Below are 23,452 nucleotides of genomic sequence, written 5' to 3'. Positions count from 1 at the left end.
GTTGCGGTAGTGGCTGAAACTGCCTGAGCCAAGCCAGTGCAAACTGATAAGATCTGTGCCACGGCCTCCTGAAGACCCGGAATCACGATGGGCATAGCTGGTTCCTGAACTGGTGCTGCTGGAGCCTGATCTGGAGCCGGGGCAGCTGGGGGATCAATAGGTGTTGCCCTTGCTACTCTACCTCTACTACGTCCACAACCGCATCCCCGGCCTCTGGTGGCCTCAGTGGGTGGCACTGGTGGTCGTCCACCTCATCCGGTAGCTTGCGTCCTCACCATCTGTGAGAGAACGGAATAACAGAAGTTTAGTTCTCGGATCAACAAAGTTGCACGACTAGAATTTCAAGAATATGAAGTTTTTCCTAAAGGTTCTGTAGCCTCTCGAGGATGAATATAGACGTCTCTGTACCGATCAGCGAAACTCTACTAAACCGGCTCATGACTTGCGAGACCTATGTAACCTAGGCTCTGATACCTAGTGTCACAACCCCAACCCCGGCCAAGATGGCGCCCAACACACTGTTAGGCAAGCCTGACCAATTAACAACCTCAACCCATTTCTTATATAGTTCATTATTAGCTAACACAGTTAAATTACCAAAACACCATATTAAAAGTCTAAAACCAGAGATAAATAGGCGGAGTTTCAAATGATAAAACTACTACTACATAGCCCATATAGATCCGGTGTCACAAGTCTGAGCCTCTAATACCAGTTTATCACCCTAATACATATCAATCTAAGGAATGCGGATAAAACAAAAGGATAGAAAGGAGAGATCAGGGTTGCGGACGCCATGCAGCTACCTCGATGCTCCCGGATATGCGCTGCTCAACTGAAAATCCTCACTCAACCTCAGATGCACCTGGATCTGCACGCAAGGTGCAGAGAGTAATGTGAGTACTCCGACCCAGTGAGTAATAAGCATAAATAATGACTGAGAATAAGAAATCACGGAGAAACATAGAGTAATCTATAATGCGGCATTTTAAACAAGTAATATAAAAGCAATAAACCAATGGAAACGAAATATGGAAATGCTACAACAAATAAGCAGTTAAGTGACGGACATATAAAGAAAATCAACACATGGAACGGTACCATATAGTATCCGTTGCGGCGTGCAGCCCAATCCATACATTTATCGTCGGCGACGCTCACTGGGGGTGTGCAGACTCCGGGAGGGGCCCCTTACGGTCCAAGCGCAATATCAAGCCATCTCGTGGCATCAAATCTAGGCCCTCGGCCTCATATCAATATTAGTATAACACTGTTGCGGCGCGCAGCCCGATCCCATAGTATCCTCACATCTGGCCCTTGGTCGTACTCAGTCCAGAAATCATATAAGCCCCTCGGGCATTAGTAAAATAGTAGTTCTCAGCCCAAAACATCATTTAATATATCATTTTAGTTTCAAAACCGAGTAAAAAGTGGCGGAGTTGTAAAACAGTGGAAAACGGTACGACTGAGTTCAAGTAATAAGTCAAAACAGTGAGGAAATAGTGATAAAACTCCCCGGAGGGTTCAAATAATTGGCACGAAGCCCAAATATGGCAGTCAGTTCAAACATTGATGAGAACAAATAAGTTTAAACCAAAATATGCGGTAAAAGCATCACTCAGGACGGACCAAGTCACAATCTCCAATAGTAAACGACCCACGCTCATCATCAAGCGTGTGTCTCACCTCAATATAGCACTACGATGTGCAAATCCGGGGTTTCAAACCCTCAGGACATCATTTACATTCATTACTCACCTCGAACCGGCTAAATCTCTATCTCGCGATGCCTTTGCCCCTCGAATCGGCCTCCACGCGCTTCGAGTCTATCTAAAATCAAAACTAATACATCACAATAGGCTAAGCGAACAAAGCCCAAGTGAAAACAATCGAATTACCACAAAATTCTAGAATTTGGTCAAACACGACCCTCGGGCCCGCATCTCAGAATTTTTCAAAATTCACAAAACTTGAATCTTTATACTCTCACGAGTCTAATCATATGAAAATTTTCCAATTCCGATACCATTTGGTCCTTCAGATCATCATTTTACATTTTTGAAAGTTTTCACAATTTTCTTCCCAAATTCCATCTCAAATCACGAATTAAATGATGAATTCAATGATAGATTCATGTACGCTAGCCAAATCTGAGTTAGAATCACTTACCCCAATGAATTTCTTGAAAAACCTTCGAAAAATCGCCAAAATCCGAGCTATGTAGGTTAAAATATCAAATAAAACCCAAAACCTCGTATTTATAGAGTACTCCTCATATCTCAGCCTCCGCGGTCCGCACAGAACCACTGCGGTCTGCGCAAAAGCACCACGGTCCGCACAAAACCACGGCGGCCGCACTTCATTTTGTGCGGTCTGCACAGCACATACCGCGGCCGCACTTCGTTTTGTGCGGTCCGCACGGGTGGGTTCCGAGGCCTGCAACCCTTCTAGACCTGCAACAGCTATGATTTTGGCCTAAAACATCCCGGAACCTACCCGGAACTTCTGGAATTCAAAATCAATTGCACCAACACATCCCATGACATCGTTCAAACTTGTTCAAAACCTCGGGATGCTCACAACAACATCAAATCACTAATTTAACAAGAGATTCAAGCCTAAGAACTCCAAGAACTCTTAAATTATGCTTTCGATCAAAAAGCCTACCAAATCTCGTCCGAATGACCTAAAATTTTGCACATACATCCCAAATGACACAACGAAGCTACTGTCACTCTCAGAATTCCTTTAGCAGGAAATCACCAATCAATTAAGGAAACCGGAATTGAGAGAAATAGAGATGTATATATTTATTTAAGTGATAAAACAGAAGAACAAACAGGGGGCACATAAGTAGCAAAAAATTCCTATATGCCCCAAGACACCTAAATATCCATTCATACAAATCTACAAACTTCCTCTATGCGGTAAGGACACTTAAATATCTGTTCTTAAAAAATAGCAAAAGCGATATATTACATTTCCAACTAATGATTTGTTCAAGTAACAGGAATTACCTGAATTACCTGAGTAAACTGATGATTTGTGTTCAAATAGTTGGAGATATGCAACAAATAATACAGGGACAAAAATATGTTGCTAGGTTGTATGATGCCCATCTCTTCATTCATCCAAAATCAAAACAACAGTAAGTTCGTCTCCTGAAATAAAGTATAATCTGAAGTCTCAGAATGGTAATGGAATATAGCTGGAACACGTTAAAAGGTACCTTTGATCTTGCCAAGTGTTTAGTCTATGATGTAGACTTGATATCATAACTAATGTTTACATGATTTCTGTACCAATTAAGTAAAGGCAATTGGAAAACCAATATAGGCTGAAATGGTCAGTTGAAAAGAATTGAAACTACAACTACTATCCAGTTAAGAGCAGAAACATGTAGAGAAACCAAATATGGATTTTTGTAAAAGATGTCAAATACTATGTGACTGAAAAATTTATAAGAACCGGCAGAGTATCATATTTTGAAAATCTACCGATCTTATTACACAACACATAACAGCAGAGCAAAAATTTTGCTATTTATAATTATAGTTGTAGGAAAATAGTGAAAGCAGATAGAAGGGTATACGCAAGGGAGCAAGTGGATGCTTCAATTAGAATATATAATTATGATAGTGACAAAAGTATTTACTCAAACTCCGAATGGTTCAAGAAATCAACAGGCCTATCTAAGACACAAATTTCAAACAAGAAAGGACATTCATGCCTCGTGGTAGAATGGAAGAAACTCTAATGCATATGAGAGGTTCTCTTTGTTAAGACATTTTTGAAGAAAATTGTGGGAGAAATTTTTTTTAGGAGTTCTTAATGCTTGAATTATCAGATTAATCAAAGACCATACAGATGGTTTCCTCTTTCTTTATTTTAAAACACAGAATGGAACAACCAGTCTGACCATAGAAATCTGTTTCAATAGTTCTTTTACCAAATTTTACCAAATTCCAGAGTATGAAGTGCAGAACATGGGTTTTGTACTAACAGTAAATGTGCGCTTTTATTTTAGTTCTCATCACACTTATGCAAGTCAATATTGGTATTCATATGTGACAACAAAAGAAAAAAAAATTACTTAATCAAAATGACATCATCTCATCAATCATAAAGACTACAGAGAGGCCTTTGAAACAGTAAGATTTCATAATGCTCAATAACCATGCTAAGATGAAACATCAAATTTAAATTGATTTCATGTGGTTAAAAAAATTGTTGCAGGTAAGCTAATACAAATGGGCACATTTGGCATATTGTTTACCTCTAAATCTAGAACATTGAGGCATCAAAACTTGAATAACCAGCATATCATCCTCCCTAATTTATCCTCCCTAGTTTTTAATGATCAATCATCACCACCGAGTAAGACTTTCCCCTTCATCTGAGAACCTAAAAGGTTTTCTTTTCCAGTAAATCAAAATCCCTAAATAAAGTAGCTACTTCCTGCAATTAGATAACATAAATACACTCAGAATTGTGAGGAAATAAGCAAATCTAAGCTACATTATATTTCAATCATATCAATTGAAAGGTGAGGGGAAAGAACCAAATCTCAATTATAGATACTTAAGAAGACAAGACTCACCTTTTACATTCTTCTTGATGGTGTGGAAGATTCTAGTTTCAGCCCTTCACTTGATGGCTTGACTTTCTTTTGGTTCCTCTCGCTAATGCTTGGTTGAAAGATGTGTTCCCTTTCTATGTAGAACAAAACTGATAGACTTGTAGGTATGTTGTTAACCTTTCTAGAATGATTTTTTCAATTGAATTCGAACCATTAATCAGTGTTATCATAAATATGTAACAAGTCTTCATATATTGAGATTTGTAGACACTAATGCTTTGACTTATTGCTCGTCCGAAAGAATTTCACAATGCCAATAGTTTTATTCATATATTGCACATCATAAGGATAAAAGCTTGGCCAAGATTTTGCGAGTAAACAAGCAAACTCTGCTACATAGTAATTTTCAAAAAGTTATTTCGAGCTTAATAGAACATTAGATGTTGTTTCCCTTTTTTTCCAAGACCTAGAAAATGAGAAGTAGCATTCACTAAAACAAATATATAGTCATGCAAAGAACTTAAACAACAAAGGCACAAAGCTATAGAAGGGTCTTTTGAATGATTTCGTCATATACTATGTTATATGTAGATTGATTATCATCGCTATTTGCAGTAGGTGGTCGGATTAATATTTTTATAGAGTTTGCACTCTTCGCCCTCGATAAAGCAACATATAATTGGCCATGAGAAAATACTGGTTTGCGCAAATAAATTCCAACATAATCTAATGTTTGTCCTTGTGCTTTATTTATAGTCATAGCAAAACACAGACGTACAGGAAATTATGTTCTTTTAAATGGGATTAGGTAATTTTTCATCATCTGAAGATAATAATGATATTCTGGGGATAAATACATGTGTATTCTTAAAATCACCACTTGCAATTCGAGCGCTTATAACACGACTCTTAAAATCGCAGCATATCCATCATGTACCATTGCATAAACCTTCACAAGGATTTAAATTTCGCAATAACATGACGGGACAATTTTGTTTCAGTATTAGTTTGTAAGGAGGCAAACCACCAGGATTCAATAAATGTAAAAAATCCTTAAATTGACTTTGATCATTCGGTCCAATAGTTTCATCAGTTGCAACAAATATCTTAGCATCTTTAGGAAATTGAGTTATAAGCCTATCATTTATTTCATCAACAAAATCATTTTTAGTCGTTAAAATAACATGGAAAGTTAAAATAGAGGAATCCTGAAAAAGAGTATGCAAATCAAGATATATTATTTTGAATAACATGTCCAACAATTGTCTTTCAGTAGTATAAGGAACAATAAAAGACCTCGGGATTTGTATTTTGTTATCCATATTTTTCTTTTCTATTCCATTTCCAATTCGCATCAAATATTCACAGAAAGAGGGATCAATTCTCGCACGCATATTTTCTGATAATCGTAGTTTTTCAAGCTCATTCCATATTTCAGAGTTCAATATGCTTTCTCGAATGAAGTCTTCCTTTTTCCCACTCGAACTACAGGTAGAGTTTGTCTAAAATCTCCTCCAAACACAACTACTTTTCCGCCAAAAAGCATATTTGTGTCCATTATATCTTTTAGAAGAGAATCTAAAGCTTCAATCATGTTCTTTTTTTTACCATTGATACTTCATCCCAAACAATCAACTTTGGATCACAAATCAAAGATGCCAGTGAGCTTTGCTTGCTGATATTGCAAGTGAACTTTTCATCAATATTAATCGGAATTTTAAAACGTGAATGAGTTGTTCGTCCTTCTGGAAGGATGCAACCCTTCGTAGTACTATACAAACGTAGTCTTATACCATGCTTTGCACATAATTTTTTTTTAAAATTTTTAGATTGGTGTTCTTTAGTAACACCAATATGTTGAATGTTTGAACAATTCTATAAAGAAAATAATACATTATGTAGATAATGGCAACAATTCTAGTTTAACGACACAGGTTATTGTGACAGAATTTGAACAACAATTTTATTTAAACATGACAACACAAACACAAACACGGTAAATCTAACGATACACATAACAAAAACAAACAGTAGAACTAATGAAAATACTTGACAAGGGAAACATAAAGATACACTAGTACGCTCAACACGTACAAGCCACTGTTTAGTCACGACCACGTACTACTATTTGCTCCAACCACTGGAGTTGGTCTTCCAGCTTTTTTTCTCTTCTTCTACCTCATTGAGTTTCGCCTTCAACTCATCAATTTCTTGGTTGGTTCGGCGCTCGCGTATCGCTTGCCTCGTACAGGTAATATGAAGATCATAAATTCTTTCTTTGTAGTACTCTTGGTTACATGGTTCATCCATCCATACCTCAAATTTACATGTAGGCTTGTCGGGTTGCTCATCCTCCTTGTTCATACATGCCCAGTAGCGGCGTCCACCATCTGGCCACCATTTGTACAAACTGCATTTTTCTCCGCAATAGCACCTTGGGACATAAATGGGTTGTTGAGACATTTCTTAAAGAGAAACTTTGGTTATTGTTAAGCGCAGAACATAAGTAGCATGCGCCCGTTATTTATAGTCAATATTTCACACAAAACATAGTATTATACTGCGTTTTAGTTATTGAAGTTAAACGACATGACAACTCAACAAAACGTAGTATTATACCATGCTTTACATATTAAAGTTATTCTGCAACAAAACAGGTTTTTCACATGGTTTTCAGCTTTTTCAGAACGACATGACAACTCAACAAAACGTAGTATTATACCACACTTTACATATTAAAGTTGTTCTGCAATGAAACAGCTTTTTCTTCAGTCATTCCAGCTTTTTGAGAACAACAATACAATAGATAAAACGTATTATTGTACCACGCTTTACATATTAGATTTATTTTTTAATACGTAATTTTTTTTATTCCACATTCTTGGTCTTCTTTACTAACACAAATAAGTTTAATATTTGAACAACTATATCAAAACGTCACGTTAAAAAATAAGATGTAACAAGATTGTGGAACATAATTTTACTTGATATATATTGCAACATACACAAGTACAGACACATATTAAAAAAAACAAAACCAAAACAAAAGACTAGGGGTATCCTTGATAGTTGGGTACATTCGACGAACTTGCACCAGGAGCTGGATTACCACCGCCACGCACACCACCTGAAGGACATTTACGATGGTCGTGTCCTGGATGCGAGCATATGCCACATTTACACGCATAAACGGTGTCACCAACATCCATTTGGTTATGTATACGCGTTCTCTTTTTCACTTGCAGCTTGCGCAAATAGTCCTTGTTACATACCATCTTAAAAGGTTCCGGCGACCAATAATGCTAAGCACCTAATGGTTGCAACTACCCGCTATACGTGTCTACGTATTCAACAACACTATATTACCTATCAATATAGTTGGTTGCCCCATATCCAACTTGTTGAAAGCACTTCAACTCATGTGCGCACGACATGTGGTAGATGGTCCATTTCCCACATGAACAAAACCTTCTGGCTTCATTCACCATCTGTAAATTATTCCCACGGTGTCCGCGAATAGCGGTCTTAACTTCAAAAACACCCCGGTCATCATCGTACTGTAGAAACGAATGCCATTGTGCTCGCCTCCTGTACCTTTCAAATCTTTTCATGGGTATTGGCATAAATTGAACACCCTTATCCATCAATGCCGATGTAGCTCCATGCCTTTCAACTAACCTCTCCACACTTTGTTTGAATGTCATGCGGACCATGGCAGTGACAGGCAGTCCACAGGCAGACTTCAACAAGCATTGAATGACTCCGACACGTTTGTAGTGAGGGCTCCCCATCGTCTACCGCCATCAGCATGAAATATCCACATGTGAAGCTCATGTCCCATCAACCAAGTAAAGGCTCGTAGATCTATCTGCCGGATCGCTTCCATACGCCTGGTGAATTTGCACTGTTGGTGCTCAGTTGCAGCCATCCATATTAAGTCATGCAAGGCCTTGTCAGGATATTTCTTCTGGAAATTGGCCTTCAGGTGCCTCACATAGTAACGGTGGTATGCATATGGTTCCTGCCATTCAGGCAAGTGTCGTACAGAACTTAAAATACCACCATGTCGATCGGATATTAGACAAATACCTGAACGTTGTTTGACAACGTGCTGCTTCAAGTGGTTCAAAAAAAACGTCCACATCGCTTCACTTTCGTTGGCACAAATGGCAAAAGCTAGTGGAAATATTTGGCCATTGGCATCAACTGCAACTGCAATCAAAAGCTTAATATCATACTTTCCATAGACATGAGTACCGTCTATGGAAATTACAGGACGACAATGCACAAAACCATCAATTGCTGCTTTAAATGACCAGAACACATAGTTGAAAATATATTTGGGTATGTCCGGACTATGCTCACACCTCCATTCAACAATAGTGTCGAGGTTAAAGTGTTGCAGTGTGGCCATGTACCTGAGCAGATTTGAAAAAGACTTATCCCAGTCGCCATAAATAAGTTCAAAGGCACGTTTGTGACCGAGATATGCCTTTCTTTTGGTTATAGTACAACCATACTCTTGGTGGACGGCTGTAATACACTCTTTAATCTTGAACCTAATGGACACTTCCAAATATGGAATCAAGACAAGAGAAATCAAGTCCACATCCAGGTTGAAGTGATTCTCATTGAATGTGTCCATTTCACATCTGTGGGTGCTAATAAATTTACCCACTTTCCACAAACCTGATTTCTTCTTGCTGGCATGCAACATCCAGTGACAACTCATAAAGTCTCTACGACATACAACCTTGTATACCTCCGTAGTTGACTCACTTACTATCATCTCACGACACTCTCTTATACTGTAGATTTTTACAGCCCTAATTAGGCGAGCTTTGTCAGGGAAATACATACCCTTTGTCAGAACAGCTGGTCTAGACTCATCCCACATCGCTAACCGAATTTCATCATCATCCTTTGTGAGAGCATCCATGTTCGACATACTTGGCAAATTATCAAGGTAGGGAATATTACGCTCATGAAATGGCACGTGGGACTCGTACACTCTTGGTCTAGCGGGAGGTGGAGGAACATGCTCCCTCGTCAGCTCAGGTTCAACATTCACTCCCTCCTCATTATCACCCTCATCATGGAAGGGTGTGTCATCTCCAGACTCATCCGCATTGTTGTCATAATCATTATCATCTTCCTGACTCTGCGCATCTGCCAACTCACGAGTGAATACGTCGTCTATGGGCAACTGTGTGAGGTCGGGAACATCAAGAAGCTCGTTTTCACTTCACAAAAAGAACAAAATGATAAGTTACCCAACTAAATAAATACTTTAGAAATAGATATATCACTTTACTTACAAGTCGTACTGTCTTGACGTTTCATGATGGATATTATCTTGTTGGTGATGACTCCTGGATGGACCACCGTGGTCCAATACTCCAGAACTATGCATATTCTAACTAGGGGCGGGGTCATAACTTGTAAAATTCATATCCGGACGGTACCCCTATGAAAAATATGAGTGTTAATACAAATCCAATTCAAACATAAAATAAACATCGCTAAAGCGTAGAAAAATTGAAGTTTACCAGTCGTCTTGTGGATTATATAAAGTCGAAAAATTATTTTGTGGCTGCTCATTCGCCAGTGGTGACAAGTTTAAATCAAGGCAAGCTCTTTCATCGGCAATCTGTCCGGCAAAAACTGCTCCAGAATAACCACCCGATGACTGGGGGTATCCCTACTATGCACGCCCTCATTATTGGGAACGTCTTCCACCTTGACGTACATTTCCAACAATTTTATTATAGTAAATTCCCTGTATTCATTCGGAATTCGCAAAAAAACTCTAAGAGTTTCATCATCTTCGATGTTAAACTCAGAGTAATAAGCAAACCCCTGCGGAGTAACTGAATACGGAAATCTACTGGTTACTTTAAGGTTAACCGAACGCTTCCTCTGACTCATTTTTTTACGTAACAACGATACCAATTTATCGTACTCCATTGTAAGCGGCAATTTAACATGACACTGTGGAGGTGAGCTATACCTCACAGAGTTATTCTCCAGCACAACCTCACCCCCAATATAATGAAACCCTTATTTTTGGCTCTTCAGACATTGTAAAAAAATGATTGATAAGAAGAAATGAGAAGTATGAACGAAAGTTTGAAGGAAAGTATTGAATGGATTTTCATAAAATTCAAACGCCTTTAAATAAGCTTGGGGTACAGATTTTTTTTATTATGTAAAACGCACTACAATACCACGTTTTATGTATTTGAATTATTGGTATGCCAGTTATCCTCAGAACACTTATTGGTGGGCCCAAATTTTAAAGCAAAACGCAGTATAATACTGCGTTTTCCTTAAACGCAATATTGTACTGCGTTTTGCATTAAAAAAATATTCCCAGCAGGTTCTGCAGAAGTGGGCCCGATAATAGGGAAACGCAGTACAATTCTGCGTTTAAGAAAAATGCAGTATTATACTGCGTTTTCCTTAAAAAAATTAATTTTTTAATAATACGCAGTATAGTACTGCATTTTACTTTAAAGGCTAACTTTCTGTTAAAGTAAAACGCAGTATTATATTGCGTTTTAGTTATTTATGTAACTTTTTTTAGTAGTAGAAATGTATTTTTTGCCCAAAAAGGCATTAGAAAAGTTTCGGATTCGATGCAAACCTCAGTAAAAGTACTGATATTCACAAAACAAAAACCGATGGAGAGAACTCGATTGGTATTTGAGATAGCGAAGAGATGATGGAGCCAGATGAAATTCCATGGAAAAGAAGTAGAAATATCTGTATATGTGTTGTTATCTCACATGGCTTACTCACCGAACTTCAGCGCACGTGTAAGCGCTAGAACCACAAAAGATATCTGAAAATACGAAAATACGAAAATACCCCTGTACCTAAGCAGGGATGTCGACGGAGAGCAGCTTCTGCGCTCTTCTAAATAAGTAAGTAGAATACATAAGATATATACAAGATTTTTGCCGAGGTTAACGGGGTCCCGTGACCCCTCAACCCCCAACGTAGGTTCGCCTCTAACTACGAAGGGTTGCATCTTCTCAATTAAATTTACCATTTTGTGTAATTTTTTTTATATGTAAAGTATTTAAATGATTTAAAAGGGTATTTTGGTAATTTAACTTTTGACTTAAGGGTTTCTATAATATAGATATAAATATAGATAGATATATATCACTTAACATTAGGGTTGGTAAAATGGTTAAAAGAAAACAATTAACCACCCATATTATCCACTAAAAAATCGGTTGGATAATGAACTTTTTAAAAATGGGTCAAATATGGATAAAAACCATATTATTCATTTAGAAAATGAATAACCAATGTATAACCAACGAGTCTAACTTTTACATTTGTAAAGCCTCGAATTGGGGGTTCCTCAAGTTAGGAAAACTAAAAATTCTTCCAAAAGTAATCATATGCAAGAATTCATGGATAATATGGGTCTGGTTAACCCGTTTTTTATCCGTATTAAGTATGGATCGGGTCAGATAATTGATCCGTTTTTCATTACCCGTTTTCGACCCGAACAATATCCGACCCGACCCGCCCGCTTGCCAGTCATACTTAACAAATATAGTTCCCTAGACCTTAATGTATGCAAAATTCGGACACTTTTGATCCTTAAACCTTTACACACTTTGCTAATTGCCCTGGAAGAACTGCTTAAATTAACTGTGATATCAAAACGTGCAAAAAATCACAACACAGAGATCTCCCGCCCCTTTACATAAGTACTGAAAATTACCAGCCAAAGAAAAAAAAAAGGTACTAAATCTGGTTTCTATTGAGCATCAATATTTCGACCATTCTCTCCCTTTTGCGGTTTCCTCTTTTCTATAATTTCTACGGCTACGGGCTAACCATCAGTGCTTTCTCCGGCGAAATCGAGTTGTGAGTTACCTTTCGTTCTCTGCGATTCTCATGTGGCATAAACCTTAAACCCTAAACACTTTTCCTTTTGATTTTTCTATCATCTGTATAATGGAAGTCTAAGCTTATTTTTCATACTTCATATGATTTTTACTAGTTAATTTGCGTTCTTACTTATATTGGCTTCGAAGTTTGGCGTTCTTAATCTGCTTCTTCTCTTCGTAATTTCTAATCAAGTTTTGTTGTATATATTCATGGAAAAAAGGAAAATAAAGGAATTAGCTTTTTGAAAACAATAGTAGAGTTCTCATTTCCTTGCTAATGGACCCTTTTTGTTTATCATTTCTGCAACTTCTTTGATATCCATCATGTAGTATGATTTGTTCTGGATTTAGAATTGTGGAAGGTAAATTATTTACTTGTAAAAGTTGCAGCATAAGAAATTTCACTTACAAGCTGAAAATGGTAATTCTTTTGATGGGAAAAGTTAAAAAAGATAAATCTACTGAAAAATGACATGAAATAATGAGAGCCACGTAAGTTGAATCAAAGAGGCTAAGCATTTTTTTGTTGTTGCTAAAGGCTTCTGATTATATCATTCTCTAATGCAGTTTGAAGAGAGCTAATTTAAGTTGTCATGTCGCAAGAGGAAATTCTTGGTGTTCTGTGATGACTATTGTTCTAGTAACTTCAAACTTGGTAAAGCCACTTTCGAAAGTGATACATTTTTCCTCTCCAATTGCAGTCTTGTTAAATCTTTTTCTTTAAATCTTGGTATTTCCTTTTGCCTGAAGTATTCTCATCCTTGGTCTTTGATTCAAATAAACTGCAAGGCAAAAAAAAAAAAAAAATCTTGTCTGAGTTTACTCCTTCAAAGGTTATATGATGCAGTCCAAAATAGGCAATTAGCCAATTATGAGATGAAAAAAGAGAAGAGAAAATAAGAAAATCTGGACTCAAAATTCAAGTGAAAACATGGACTTTACTGATCCAAAAGGAAAAAAAAAAGAAAAAAACTGAAGAAGAGTGAAAACATGGACTCATGAGGCATTACAACAGCAGCAAAAGCTAGAAAAAACCAGGATCCATGCTGCATGAGATCAGTGTTGTGAAGGAAGTGATCCTATTGTTTAGATTTTTGGTCCAACTGGTTGCTTATATCTGCAATTTTCCAGTCTATACTTTTGGGTGGAAGGAGACCACTAAAGCAGTAGTTTTGCCCAACCCCGTAAAGTTAAAACTAAAGATCCATATTTCTGCTTTCATGTAGTTTTATGCTGTTCTTGATTTTGAACTGACCTGTTCCTGGAATCATGAGCTGCCACTGCTTCATACTACTCTTTTTATACTGCTGATTTACTTTTTTTTTAAGTTGCTTTTACTATTATGTATTTCTTTTGTAGTCTGGTATCCTTGCAACAGTATGAGATTCTGGTTGGCGAGAAACTTTTAGCAATCTTCCATACCATGAAGTTTGTAAGTCTCTTCCCTTCTCTGCATATTTGCTTGCGTGCATATTTTTGGAGTACATACTGACATCATGTATTCATGGATTCCAACATTTGCAGACATGTTTAAGTGAGGGCAGGGGCTATTATTTCCCACCATGCCACATAGTCAATATTAGTGGCTTCCGGGTGTTATTTGACTGCCCTTTGGACCTTTCAGCACTCTCGGTCTTCTCTCCCCTACCAATTGTTACATCTTCTCTGCTTGATGAAAAAACTTCAAATGTTAGTGTCCAAAGTTCATCAAATTCAGAGTCTGTAAGACGGGAAGTTGGGGAGTCTCTTGATTCCAAAAGTTTGATACGGGCTGAGCCTTGGTACAAAACTGTGAAAAGCTTGCAGCTTTGGAGTATTTATTCCATAGATGTGGTACTAATCTCAAGTCCGATGGGTATGCTAGGGTTACCATTTCTTACCCGCCTCAAAGATTTTAGATCGAAGGTGATGGAAAGGATATTTTCTTGCATTTATAAATAGAATTAACCTTATGCTGGTGAATTTCTTATAATGTGGTTATCTCATCAGGTATATGTAACGGAAGCAGCTTCCAGACTAGGGAAACTGATGATGGAAGACCTTGTTTCCATGCATATGGAGTTGAGACAATTTTATGGACCTGAAGAGTCTGGTTGCCCTCAATGGATGACATGGGAAAAGCTTGAACTACTTCCTATGGCACTAAAGGATATTGTTTTAGGCAGTGAAGGGACAGAACTTGGTGGATGGATGCCCATATACAGGTAACACTTTTTCTTTTTGATGAAGTAAATTGTTGTATTAAAAGAGAAGGCATCAAGAAGATGCAAGATTACAAGGAGCTACTTACAAGAAGCATAAATACAAAAATAACAAAAGTGAGTTGCTAGCCCCATTACAATGTCTCTATCCAGGACAAGAGTGCTAACAAACTCCAAAAAGTGTTCAGTACTAACTGTTGGGGACGACTTTGTCCAGCAAAAAAAGATGGTTAAACAACTGGCTTTAAGAGAGTGGTTTGGAGTTGAGATGCCATCAAACCATCTTTTGTTTTGAGATGCCATCAAACCATCTTTTGTTTCTCTCATTCCATAGACTCCAAAAAATAACTGCAGGGATCATAATCCAGATCTTTTTGATGGACTTATCAACTTGCCAAAGACTCCAACTCAAGCACGCCTCTCTCAGATTCTGTGGCGTGACCCAACTTATCCCAAAAGTACAGTAGAACATGGTCCGTATGTCAATGGCTACTGGACAGTGGACAATGCAGGAATAGGTGACTGATAGACTCCTGGTTCCTCCTGCATGGATAACATCTATTAACCAGTTGAATCCCTCTTCTGTTGAGATTGTCTTGAGTTAGGCAAGCTTCAGGTAGGGCTGTCCAGTTGAAACCAATGACCTTCACTGGTAATTTGGTCCTCCATATCAGCTTCCAAGGCCATGCATCAATTACTTGATTCCGAGAATTGAGTTGCCTATAACATTCTTTGACAGTGAAACTACCCTTACTGCCCCATCTCATCATGTATGAAGCATTCCCATCAATATTGTAAGCCTCCACTTTTGCTATCATTTCCATCAAGCTTTCAATCTCCCAGTCTTGAGCAGCTCTTCTAAAGTGCATATCCCAGGTATTGCTAGTTCTGTTTTGAGCAATTGAGGAGTTCTTGTCCAGAGCAAAGTGGAATAGATTAGGATAGTCCTCCATAAGTGTAGTATTATTGAGCCACTTACCCTTCTAGAACTTGATGGGTGCTCCATTGCGCGGCTTGAAATGAACATATTGGAAAAAATCATTTCCCAACTTGCTAATGTACTTCCAAGGTCCTACTCCATAATCGGCATTAACACTTCTTATTTCATTTGATAGAAAGATCTGTTTTTGTCATGTTTCTTGTGGTTTGCTTTCATCAATTAGTGCGTTTACTTACTAGATATTACTCTGCTACTTATGCCTAAGTTTTTAGATGCTTGTTGTGCTTTTTTTGTAGGATGGACTTGGATGTAAATGTTCTTCTTGATACAGAAGCATAGAAATAACATACCGTAAGAAACTGAGAATACATGATTGCAGGTGTCTCAGAATTTTTTTCACCAATATAAACATAGGCTACTTTCATTCTATATCAAATTTACTGGTTTAAGTTAGTGAATAGTCTGTTATGATTTCTATGAAGTTGTAAGGAGTTGTGCTTTTGCAAATTAGATATCTGCTCATCGGAGGGGACATTAAACTGAGACATGAAAATAGCGAGACCTTCAATTTGGTATGGTAGTGGAAGTAAATAGGAGTCAGTTCCTTCTCAGTACCTATATATAGTTACATGTGGATGCATTTATTTTTCAGTTACAAACTTACTGACTTGGAAATGGACAGTTAGACGTTTTTTATACAGAATTTGACTATTCATCCCAGTCTTAAAGAAAAGGACCCTGGTTCACATAGCCAGTAGTCGAAAAATGAAAAATGAAGCGGAGACTTTGAAGCTCTGTGTTTGTTATGGGTTGATCTTTATATGATCTGCAAAAGTGATGGGAAAATTTTTCAGTGCAGCTGATATCAGGGGTTGCATGGAGAAGGTTCAATCCCTTAAGTATGCTGAAGAAGCCTGCTATAATGGCACATTGACCATAAAAGCGTTCAGCTCTGGTTTGGAGATAGGTGCATGTAATTGGAATATCCTAAGTCCAAAAGGAAGCATCACATATCTTTCTGGCTCAGTTTTTGCATCAACAACTGCATCCAGTTTTGATTACAAAGCTCTTGAAGGAAGTGATGTTCTATTATATTCAGACTTCACAGCCTGCAATGATGTTGATAGTGAAAAGAATGATTTCCCTCCTGCTACTGCCAGTTCCTATCCAAGGTACATTCCTTTTGTATTATTCTGGAATATTATACATATAACTGAAGCTGTCCGGCATGCATAGGTGAGCAGTCTTCTCTTGTTCTCCATCCATTTTCTGATTCATCCTTTATTCATCTTCCTCCGTATCATTTACATATTTTCTGGAAGGGGAAGTCATGAGCTTTGAAACTTGAAACATGTGCAGTGATACTGGTAGTTGTTGGGAAACAATAACTGAGTCCTGGCTTGATTCAGATGAGTACTCAGAAGAGATGGACAAAGTATCTTTTATATGTTCATGTGCTTTGGACTCTATTAATGACGGAGGATCAGTCCTTATTCCTATTGGACGGCCTGGAGTCATGTTGAAGCTATTGGAACATGTATCACTTTCACTAGAATCTTCAAATTTGAAGGTATGGTGTAAAAATTGCACATGTATTCAGCACGTTTGCTGGATATGATCACCTAAAATGACAAAAATACTCTTAAAGTAAGGCGGCTTGCTTTAGTATATAAAAATAAAGTATATTATAAAAATATTAAATCATGAGGGTATTATATATTAAAGATTTTTTTAATTTTGAGTTCACATTTTTTTTGGGTGGTATATTGTGATTCATCTCATAGAAATCTCTGTATTATGATCCTAGGCAAGTAAACATCCTGTGGAAAGATTTTCAGCACAATTTATTCTTTCTGATGACTGTTCATTATTTGGCTACACAATATGCTATTCAGACAATTATTTGCTACTCCAGTAATTCTTTTTAAATGTTCTTGTTTTCGAAATATACAAACTTCGGTTGTTTTTCTATTTTGAATTTGGGAGCGTGTTGAAGAGAATCATTAAGAATAATATAGAATATTCTTAATTATTATGTTAGTCAAGTGTATGCTATCTTGATCATTATTTCATAATTAAAAATCTCAAGTGTTAGGTAACAATCAAAGAAAGAATCTCAAAAGTTAGGAAACGTGCCTTTATTTCATGTAGCTCAAAACTCCTATATAATGAGTACTTATATTGTTAGCCGGATATTTCAAAGTTCAAACAAAGATTTTCTCTTCTCTTCTCTTCATCTTCATCTTCATAATTTATTAGAATTTGAGTCTTCATTTACTTGGAAAATTCAAGGATTTCCAAGAATTTACTGAAACACGAGTATACTTCTTTTTCGATCGGTATGAAACTTGAGTATACTTTCAGTGACGAGAGATCAATAGCATTTCCCCCATCCCTTCCAATGTTGTTTGTTGATATTGCTGTTGGAGATATAAATTCATAGTTATACTAATTGTAATCCTGATGGTAGGAAGGAATGAACATCGAGAGATTCGTATTTCCTAGATATTATACACAATCGTGGACTATTGCCACCCGTTATTAAAGATATATTTTGAATCCGTCTCTGATCAATACACATGGACAAGAATCTTCCAATTCTCAAGTTTTGCTTCCTTTCATTTATAATTTTTGCACACTTAGTTGCGGATACCTAAATTTGCTTCAGCTGAAATATGTTTTATATGTATTTAAACTGGGTGTTTTTGTGCTGTGTAGGTTCCTATATATTTTGTTTCTTCTGCGGCAGAAGAGTTATTGGCATTTTCCAATATCATACCTGAATGGCTGTGCGGTCAACGTCAAGAAAGAGTACTACATTAACTGATAATCACTGTGAATCTAATCCTTTTGTTGTTAAAACATAAAGCTGAGCAAGTAGATATTATGCATTTCTTTTTGTTTTATGTGTGGGTCCACAGCTCTATTCTGGGCAACCTCTATTCACTCATATTCAGCTGTCAAAGGAAAAAAAGCTCTTGGTATCTCCTGCAATTCATTCATCGAAATTCCTGTAAGATATATTCTGTCTCCTCATGTCGAAATATAAGCTACAAAGAATGAGCATAGTAACCTGCTTAATAATCTTAATCATCTTACTGTAGACGCTATTTTGGCTTTGTTACACCGTTTCTATCCTTTTACATCTTTTGACTTCACTGTTGTCTTTGGTTATGAAAAAAGAAAGAAAAGAAATGTTATTGGAGCTGCTGTTACCATCAACATCAATGGCCTAGTCTAATATATATGCTCAGAACAAGTTGGCAGGAACCTTGCATAGCATTTTGTCCTCACTGGAGTTTGCGACTTGGCCCTGTTGTTCATCTCCTTCAACGTTGGTGTGCCGATCCTAACTCTTTGCTTATTATGGAGGTGCATGCCAGCTATATGACTTTTCACATTCACAAATCTCGTGTATCTGGTTGTATGACTAATGTCAAGCTTGACGATATTATTGAGGTCAATGTTTCACATTTCACAGGAAGGAGCTGATATCAATTTGGCTTTTTTGCCTTTCAAGCCAATTTCAATGAAGGTCCTTCAATGTTCATTCATCTCTGGAATAAAGTAAGCAAACTTTTTTTGATCCTCTCTCATGTGAAGCAGACAGCGCCTGTCTGGCTTTTAGCTCTTTATCCTTTTGGTGCTCTATAAGTTCTGTTGGACTTCGCTGAATTTGCTAGAACTATTATTAAGAGGTGCCTTAGGAAAAAACAAAAGTACAAGATGCTTCTTGGAAGGGTCCACAATGTTTGATCTAAAGTCACTTGGCTGCTTACCATATGATTGATTATCTTTTTTAGGTAGTTTATAGGCGAGTTTTGAGAATTAGAAAAGAACCCATTAGATGCGCATGGCTGTACTCTTGGATAGTTTACATACCATCCCCCCTTTAAGTGTTTTGTTTTTGATAAGGTAAAGCGTTTTGTTGATAAAGCAGTAAGGGTACAGCAAAAGGTTACGAAGTTCAAGATTACATCATCTGCCACATAAAAACAGAATCAAGCGGTTCCATAAAATCAGACATACCAATCACAGTATTTTCTCTATGCCAGCAAAACAAATTTGGCAAACATCTGAATAATACAGAGGCAATCATCTCCTTTCTTCCTTCAAAACATCTTCTGTTTCTCTCATGTCACACTGTCCTTATGATACATAAAGGAATTGATCTCCAGATCTTCTTCAGTCTTCTTTCCATTCTTTGACCTTGCCAGCAGTGTAGTAAATCTCTGAAGCTTTCTGAATCACCTAATGAACATCAAAGATGTTTAGGAATAGGGACCATATCCTCCATGTTTGTTTATAAAGCAGCAGCAAATTATTTAACAGTTTCAAAAGAGCGTTCACATAAACACCTGTTACAGAGGCTAAGACTCCTTTTTCTGTAAGTTATCTTGTGTCAGGCAAGCACCATATGTAGCAAACCACCCAAAACATGCTACTTTAGTTGGAGCTTTAGTTTTCCACAACATATTCCGAGGAAGATTACTAAGCTTTTTGAGACTGTTCTTGTAACAGTTCATAACTAGATTTCACAGTGAAGACTCCTCATTTTCTTTAGTTTTAATTATTAAGTTCACACAATAGACATTATTTTTTATTTCTATTTCAATTACTACAAATTCATAGCTCTTTAATTACCATCTGGCTTCTAGTCATTACAAATACAAACTTCATTTTCTATTTTGCAGGCTAAAGAGAGCTATACCTTTACTAAAGATACTACAACCTAAACATGTGCTGGTAGCCCCCCTCTCTCCTCCCCCACAAACCCCAACCCCAACCCCAAATTTTCTGCTCCAAGATACTGAACTGTCATTCATGCTCTCTTAACTACTACCTCTTTTGCTTATTTCAGGTTCCTGAGGGTTTGAGGTCCCATATTAGCTGTTGGAACCCCACAATTTCAGTCAGTTATTTCTCTGAAAATGAAACTGTAGTTATACCTAAGTTAAATAATGCAGATATGTACATCGCCATGGACTTGGCTCCTGAGCTGCTCAATTATACAAAAGTAATACAAGAAAATAATATTGTAAGATTAAAGGGAGAGTTGCTCGTTGAGCAGGGAAAACATCAGTTAGTTCTTGGAAAGAAGCAAGTGCTTTCTTCACAAGATAGGCCATTGTTATTTCTGGGTAGAGTTGACTTGAACTCCCTTCTGATGGCCCTAAAGAAGATGGGGATGAAAGCAACTGCACAGCATGCCCAGATTACTAATGGATCAGAAAACGTATCAATTGTATGCATCTCGGAGCCCAATGAAGCCTTAATAGAGGTTACAGCAACACGAACCATGATAAGCGTTGCTGATGAGAACACAGCTTCCCTGGTTTCTGAGGCTGTTCGTAGCACTTTAGTTTCTATTTGATAAAAGGTGGCCCTTCTATGTCCCTAGATGCCAATGGTTTAAGAAATTGACTGATCGCTTTCCAGCTTCGAGGGGGGAAATTATTTATTGAACTGGGAGTTGAAACAATGAAAGGTGTCTCGTGAATGGATGTTGGAAGGGAAAAAATGCATATTGTCAATATGTATGCTAATATTGTTCTGGTGGTGACAATTGGCTTCCTGTTCCCTTTGCTTTCTCAGCTATCTCCTCTAAGTTTCAAGTACCTTTTTCTGTGATAATTGATTGAAGGGCTATTAATTTGAAAGAGCAGATTCCAGATAAACTAAGTTGAAATGCGGATGTTAAATTGAAATTGTCTATAAGTTGTAATGCTCCAATAGTGGTTGATATAAGGTTAGGGGCTGAAGATGTTTCAAGTTTGTATAGTTATTTCAGATCATTCCAATTTGAAACCAAAGGTGCAAAAAATGAGATATACTAATATGTACAAGTACAACAGTAAAATATTTAAGAAAATGCAAATTTTCAGTTTCTTAATGCCATTTAAGTTTTATCTTGGATTTTATGTCTCTTTTTCTCTCACTTGCTCGTTGATAAAAAAGGGTTTGTATTTTCATGATAAATCTCATTTATGCATTAATTAGTTAAAAGACAAAATTTGCAGCTACAGTAAATTGATCTTAAAATATACAGTAAATCATATTTGAAGATGCTGCGTGGAAGATGGGACTATATGTCATTTGTCTCAAATGCGGCAACGTGAGAATATTCGGTTTCAATTGGAGCTTACAAAATCTGCATTTCTTCTGTAAAGAGAAGTGAACTAGAGATCCAGAAAAAGCCGACGGTACAACCCTACAAGGTGTCAATTGTTTGGTTTGACTTCTGAAAATTCGTATGCCTGGTATGATTAACTAGTCCGCGCTTCTTGCGATGTAAATTCAGACTACATTATATGTGAATTACTCAGATCATCTAAATTGCTAAAAGTAAACTTCAATAAAGCATAAAAATAATATAAGTCTATGCATGCATATAGAAGTATTTAATTCGTTAGAATTATACAAAAGACTTTATCGTGCCTTAAAATAAACATTTTCTCAGGGTTGATTATCCTTTCTCAAATAATCGTACCTCATTTTTGGACTTTAATGTGTACAAGAACAAAATCTTTATAACACACAAAATTGCTCGTTATTCTTGAGCAAGTCATTGGATTTGAAGTTACCACTGATTCTAATGTCTTCCTCAAAACGTTAATTTAATAACCACTTATGGTGCTTTCAATTAGCCATATACAGAGACGTAAAAACTAATCAATTTCCTTTTTAAAAATATCAAATATTAAAATAGTTCACACAGATTTTAATCCTATTGATTGAAAACAGAAGTATCTTCATGATCTTCTTCTAACATGCTATACAAAATTATTTGACGGGTCTATAAAAACTACTTCAATTTAAATATGAAACTATAAATTAAAGTTAACATATATGAATTTGACAAAGAAAACATAGAAAACTTAGAAGCTGATGAAACATAAAAGTCAAAAACATAAACCATACAACTACAGCCACCTAAGGTCTGGACTAAGAAAGTTCAAGACGAGTGCAGGCTACTAAGAAAATGATCTACTTAATAAGTTATTTAATGACTTTTAGCGATCCCTAGAGGACATCGATTACAGTTTTAAAATGACATGCACATTATATTGATCTCCCATAAGTAATAGATGAAACTGCTATCCTTGCTTTCCCTACTGTCCTTCCCCGACCTCAACTCCCTTAACGGTTGTTAAATATGAGTCTAACCCCTTGGTGGCATGTTGCACTGTCAGTTTTTCCTGAGATAAGAGAAAACTTGTGTGAATTAAATACGTGAATGTCATGTCATTGATAGTCGATAGACTGTGGAAATTCCAATTAGTCCAGTTGAGGATTTATGTTAAAAGAATACAATTTTACATTCCAAGCATTGGATAACATAATTATTGATGAAATCCTAGATCTAGATTGAGCTGCTGAACTATGGAGGTGAAGAAGCAGTTACACAGAGACCAAGTGATTCTCTTAATTTTCTGTTAAATTGGTTATTACATTGTACATTGGTGTGTGTGTATATATATATATATATATATATATATATATATATATATATATATATATTCACACACACACGCACATACTACCTAAGCTATTAGTTAAGTACCTACTTAACTAACTAATGCTCCACTAACTTAGCATAGCTGACATCCAGTTGTACATTCTAACACTATAACTAACATTTCAACACCCTCCCTCAAGCTGATGGTTGAAACAGATCCTTCAACCTCAGCTTGGACATCACATAGTCGTGTTGTGCTTTCCCAAGGCTCTTAGTAAGCAAATCAGCTTGTTGTTCTTTGGTAGGCACATGATGAGTCTTGATCAACCCTGGTACGATTTTTCCCTCACAAAGTGACAA

General features: G+C 36.9%; 1 protein-coding gene across 2 annotated transcripts; it reads left to right on the top strand.

Annotated features, from left to right (window-relative positions):
* Positions 1-12,274: 12,274 nt before the first annotated feature.
* LOC107824878 (uncharacterized) lies at positions 12,275-21,531 on the top strand. Of its 2 annotated transcripts, XM_016651683.2 has the most exons (13): positions 12,275-12,469; positions 13,060-13,147; positions 13,852-13,924; positions 14,017-14,397; positions 14,482-14,696; positions 16,488-16,805; positions 16,993-17,203; positions 18,352-18,444; positions 18,555-18,646; positions 18,888-19,005; positions 19,115-19,200; positions 20,328-20,379; positions 20,495-21,531. In XM_016651683.2, the coding sequence occupies exons 3-13, from the start codon at positions 13,916-13,918 to the stop codon at positions 21,005-21,007; spliced, it is 2,088 nt and encodes a 695-aa protein (XP_016507169.1). In that variant the 5' UTR covers positions 12,275-12,469; positions 13,060-13,147; positions 13,852-13,915; the 3' UTR covers positions 21,008-21,531. The 2 variants fall into 2 exon arrangements, with proteins under 2 accessions (XP_016507169.1, XP_016507171.1); XM_016651685.2 differs by lacking the exon at positions 13,060-13,147 and having other exon boundaries at positions 12,329-12,469.
* The last annotated feature ends 1,921 nt before the right edge of the window (positions 21,532-23,452 follow it).

This window comes from Nicotiana tabacum, chromosome 6 (genome assembly GCF_000715075.1).
Source record: "Nicotiana tabacum cultivar K326 chromosome 6, ASM71507v2, whole genome shotgun sequence".
Taxonomy (NCBI): Eukaryota; Viridiplantae; Streptophyta; class Magnoliopsida; order Solanales; family Solanaceae; genus Nicotiana; species Nicotiana tabacum.
Note: the sequence above shows the minus strand (reverse complement) of the source record. Positions and strands in the feature narration are given on the sequence as shown.